Here is a 5165-nt window from a genome sequence, read left to right on the forward strand (position 1 = left end):
TTGCAAAATATATAAAAATTTACAGATGAATTAAATAATAACAATTATGATATAAAATATTTTAAAGTATATTTTATTCGGAAAATTTCACATCATTAACCAGGAACGTTCTTTTTCTAAAAACCGATGATGATATAATATTTCATATGAATTTTTTATGTGTGTCAAATATTAAATACAGTGATTATCATATATTTGTTTCACATATATTCGATTTACAATGTAAAAATTTTTAACGTGTTTAACAAAAAATACACATAAAAATTTTACATTGTAAACCGATTACATATAAAACGAACACATTATAAAACAAATATATATTAACAAATACATTATATACTACACTTAAAATAGAATTATATGAAACAGAACTTCAAAATAGAAGTTGATAACTCACAAAACTTGGACACCATATAGCGTTTCATTTACCTTACCACATTAGCAAGGTAAGAGGCATGATAACGGCTAAGATTCCTACAAGGCATGAACATTTTTATTGAACAAATAAACCGCGAAACTTTAAAAATTAGTTACCTGTATAAAAATCTAACCATTAAAAAATTGCTTTCTTAAACACAACCATATACAAATTATTTCTTATGCGCTTTCTTTTGTTTTCCGTGTAAAATCAACATAAACAAATACCGTTTTCAGAGGACAGATTCAACATCGATGAGCTTCACATACATTTTCTCCAGACACTCGTACAACGTATAGATCAAGGGAGTTCCAAACCAAAAGCAACCAGAATTAACAAAAATCTACTTAGACAATCAAACTTACTTCACACCAACAATCGACATGAGGAACTTGAGGTTGGCATTCACTTCATCCAGATCCGAATCGCCTTTGAACGATGCTGGTGGCTCTATCCCAGTGAACACATATAGAGCCTTTAGTTCTCCCATATATGTTGCTTCACTTGGTGCTTTGTATCCCACGATCGCCCTCATCGTGCTGATTTTTTCCCAAATTTTCTCCTCATCTAAATTGTCCTGCAAAACACAACACTACTGAAATCAGGATTATATTATAACATAATAATAGACTAGTTAACTATAGAGACAAGAACCGTATGTATGAAATCATACGAGGATACCCTGATCATATGCAACATTCGTCTCTTAACGCTAATGAAATCATACGAGGATACCCTGATCATATGCAACAATTCGTCTCTTAACGCTAGCATCACAATACCTTCTTAGGATTAAATTAAATTACCAAAGAAATTGAAGTTGGCAACCTGATATGACACAAAAAATAACTCGTCCAGTTAGCTTTTTTTATTCATGCAACGTTTTTCAAGTGTGTCCTTTTTTCCTATATATTAAAAAATGGTTCGTAGGGCAAATTATTTTTTGTGCTCTATCCGTTTTCCAACTTTGTTGATAACACTTGTCGGATTTCCAAGTTGTTTCCTAGGAACTTATTATAATGTCTTTGAATATGACACATAGTTCTTAGTCCTATAAGTTAAAAGTTCCGCTAAATATTTTACTGGGATGTCTGCAAGGCCGAAAAGACCCATTTTGTTATATGGATAAAAATATTTTGTCCCAAATTCTCAGATCCCATTTCTATCTACCAATCACATAGATACACATCATCAGAGATAGAATCACATCATCAAAGACGTAATGTGAATATGAATTAAATAAATTTAAAACATGTAAAAATCTGATGTATCATAATTTCATTGGTGTGGATTCTTATGATTTAATTTTTTTGTTTTTGGGAATAGATAAATAAATGGAGAGGTTTCCAAAACTCACGCACAACCCGTTTAAATTTCAAAATACATTAATGATTCATATACGATTTAGTTTTACTTAAATATTTTATAAGATAGTGTTAATATGTTCATATTAACACATCACATCACAATACTTCTGTTTTGCAGTTGTTGAAACCATGGTTTAATATAGAATGATTAAATTGTCATAATGTAATATGGTTGTTTGATAATTGTTCATAATGAAATTAGACCGTTGAATGGTTCAAGGAGGCCCAAGATACAAAACCATTAAGAGGGTTTTAGAGACGGTCTTTTTTTGTCAAACAAGATTCACCTCTTGAATCCTCTTAGAGGCTGTTTGGGATTGCTTATAAAAATAACTTATTGATTTATTCCGATGTGTCATCGATAATAAATATTTCTGAGTGTTTGGATAAACGGCTTACGGTTTATACCGGTGTCAAACAGGTAATAAGAAGTTTTTGAAAAAGTTAAACCATTCTCACTTATAATAAGTTGATAAGCACTTTATTTCAAATAAGCAAATCCCAAAACACCCCCTTAATAGAACTATCAGGAGGTAAGAAAAGAGCCCACAATCAATCATATGCATTCATGTGTCATGGAGATCTTGAATCAACATTTTAACAAGTAGAAAACGAATTAGAGAAATATGGGGACCAACCTCTCGGGATGGCACTTTTGTATCTGTCGTAGAAGCAACTTTCACATAGTCCGAGTCCAAAGTTGGCCGTCTAAAAGAATTAGGAAGCGCCATGGCATCCACTTCGTCACCCGCTACAAATTACATGGATCAATTAAGTATTTCAAAGAGATACCAACATGAAACGTTACAAGTACTATTGAGTAGTTACCTTCAAGGCTCCCCGAATTCATGCTCGTACCGAACAAATCCAAACCACTCTCCCCCCCTATTTCCCTTGCATCTGCATTTGCATGAATCAACTGTTCTTCCTTCGTTCTCAAGATGGCATGTTCATTTTCTGGGATGGAACTGTTTTTTTCCTGCAAACCCATATTTTTCTTCTTGGTGGCATCTCCGACCGGTTGTCGTTCTACTTCTCTTGCATTGAAGTTATTTTCCTCATTTCTTCCGGCCAAAACAACTTCTTGGCGAATCTCCCCACCGGGCTCCTCGTTCTTACTTGCTTCCTCTACTAGTTTCTTCTCTGAGTCGATCTCCTTAACCCTAACCGGATCCGTTGTGGATTCATTATCGATATTCCTCCTCCCTTCATCCCTTATTTTTTCCAACAACCCGGTACTTCCTTTCACTATCTCTTCGGTTTCATCTTCCATTGCTTCCTTTCTTTCTTCCTCTAAGCTATCATCATCATCTCCCTCAAGATACTCTCCAGCATCTTCCTCATACCCTTGTTCATCTGCACTATTGCCACCAACCTTTATATTCGATCTCGACCCTTGAACACGTTCGTCACCAAGCCTCATCTCGACTCCTTGCTGTATGACAATACTTTTTCCTTGCAGAAATTGCCTATAATCGTCATCACCACCATCATCTAACTCGACGTCCTTAATTCGATCATATGCTTGATCATCTTCCACCACATTTTCATCTACATTAGTCATTAAAGCTTCCACTTTTTTATGATATCCATCATCGTCTAACTCGAACCTAATCTCAGCCCTTTCTTCTATATACCTGATTCGTTCTTGTTCGTCCTCCTGTTGCATCAGATTCTGTCTCTTGAGATCGTCATCTTCATCGGTATAATAACCTTTTTTGTCTACAATCCCTCCCATAATTGTAACCAAACCTCCCTCAATTTGCCTGTAATCATCTAAGCACTCATATCCTTGTTTTATATCCTCCGACTGTTCTTCATCCCGCATAAGGGGTAATTCTATTTCTGGGGTGGGCAGTAACTTTCTCATGAGCTTATTGGTACAAGCATAGCTCGCAAATACAAGCCCAAAAGGGACAGAAAACGCAACCCCCATAGCTGAAAATACTACAAGTGGTGGAAGAACAAGTGGTGCAGATGACACGATAATACCAGTGATTACCATCTTCTTTCCAATCCCATATCCTTTCTTCAATATCCATTTCAACATATCACCTTCTTCATTCCAAGATGGGTATTCTTGAATTGCCCATTCTGATTCTGGATCTTCCATCCTAATCAATTTAAACTAAACCAAATTGATCAAAATAGTCGATTGAATACTATGTTAGCTGTTGTTTACATTTGAATCCAATAAATTATACCTACTGAAACAATTACATGAACGATTATCCAGTTATTCTTGATTTTCCCAACTCCATCTCTTACTTCCTTCGGTAGCTGAAGAAAATTTCGAACAACAGATTGATTATTTGAAGCTAAACCAGAAGGTAAAAGATCCATCAAGAAATTGTATAGAAGTTGAAACTAAGATTAGAAATAGGATATGTACCTGAGTAACGTGGATTTGTGAGATTGCTGCAATTGGGATGGAAGACGGTAGATTTGAAGGTTGAAGCAGGGGTTTTGGGGAAGCGTGAAAATTGATTATTAAGATAGAAGACACGCGTTGGGAGGATGGAAGAGAAGATGGTTGAAATCAGTTGAGAAGGTGACAGGCGTCTCCATTTTAGCATGCATCGAGAGTTGTAAAAAACTGAAAAATCAAAATTTATACATTTAATTTCAAAAGATTTTTAGAGTTAAATTCAAAATTTATCCTTATACCGACTTAGAGATGGTCAAATGGGTCTAGTTCATTCGTGACTCACGAGGGACCGAGATCAGGATTGATTTGGGATGTACTTGGTTTGTGATGGATTGGAATCAATTTGGGACTATCGGTTAAAGACCGGTTACGTTTTTCGTCAAAAAAAATAAGGTCTGACCTTGTTCGAGACCAGTTTGGAATCGATTTATGGCCGTGGTCCAGACCAGCCCGATTTTTCCAACAAAAATATTTTTTTAAATTTATTTCTAACTTTCTAAGTTTATTTGATTGAAAACCAATTACAAAATTATAATAAAACATATTTTTAAGTGTATTTAATTGTCTCATTTACCCTCTATTCACTATATATACAAGTCATATGGTGTATGACAAAATATACCAACTCAAAAACGTTCACAATTCTCGCAAAAAAATGTATTTTTTAAGTGTATATAATTGACCCAATTACATATTTTCAAGTGTATTAGACTAACATTTTTGTATTATTAAAAAAACTTCAAAAAAAATTACGTAGAAAATCGAATTTTAACTTTCTTTACATAGGATCGGTTTGAGCCCTGCTCGGGACCAGGACCGATTCTCATAACCAGACCTCATACACTTTAACCGCGCCTTCATATTTGGATCGAAATCGGGACCGCTTACACCAGGATCGGGAACGGTTACGAGATCAATATTTTAGGCCCGATCTGAGACTGATTTTTGACCA

General features: G+C 34.9%; 1 protein-coding gene across 6 annotated transcripts; it reads right to left on the minus strand.

Moving 5' to 3' along the window:
* Positions 1-379: 379 nt before the first annotated feature.
* On the minus strand, positions 380-4258 carry LOC112524202 (stress response protein nst1-like). Of its 6 annotated transcripts, none has more exons than XM_025133935.1 (5): positions 4178-4252; positions 3994-4065; positions 2614-3913; positions 2424-2536; positions 380-1010 (listed from the first exon to the last, which is right to left on the minus strand). In XM_025133935.1, exons 3-5 carry the CDS (start codon positions 3896-3898, stop codon positions 780-782), a joined length of 1629 nt encoding a protein of 542 aa, XP_024989703.1. In that variant the 5' UTR covers positions 3899-3913; positions 3994-4065; positions 4178-4252; the 3' UTR covers positions 380-779. The 6 variants fall into 6 exon arrangements, with proteins under 6 accessions (XP_024989703.1, XP_024989698.1, XP_024989700.1 ...); XM_025133932.1 differs by having other exon boundaries at positions 382-1010; positions 2614-3899; positions 3990-4065; positions 4178-4258; XM_025133933.1 differs by having other exon boundaries at positions 383-1010; positions 3990-4065; positions 4178-4258.
* Positions 4259-5165: the final 907 nt, after the last annotated feature.

Source organism: Cynara cardunculus, assembly GCF_001531365.2.
Source record: "Cynara cardunculus var. scolymus isolate 2C chromosome LG 13, CcrdV1, whole genome shotgun sequence".
Taxonomy (NCBI): domain Eukaryota; kingdom Viridiplantae; phylum Streptophyta; class Magnoliopsida; order Asterales; family Asteraceae; genus Cynara; species Cynara cardunculus.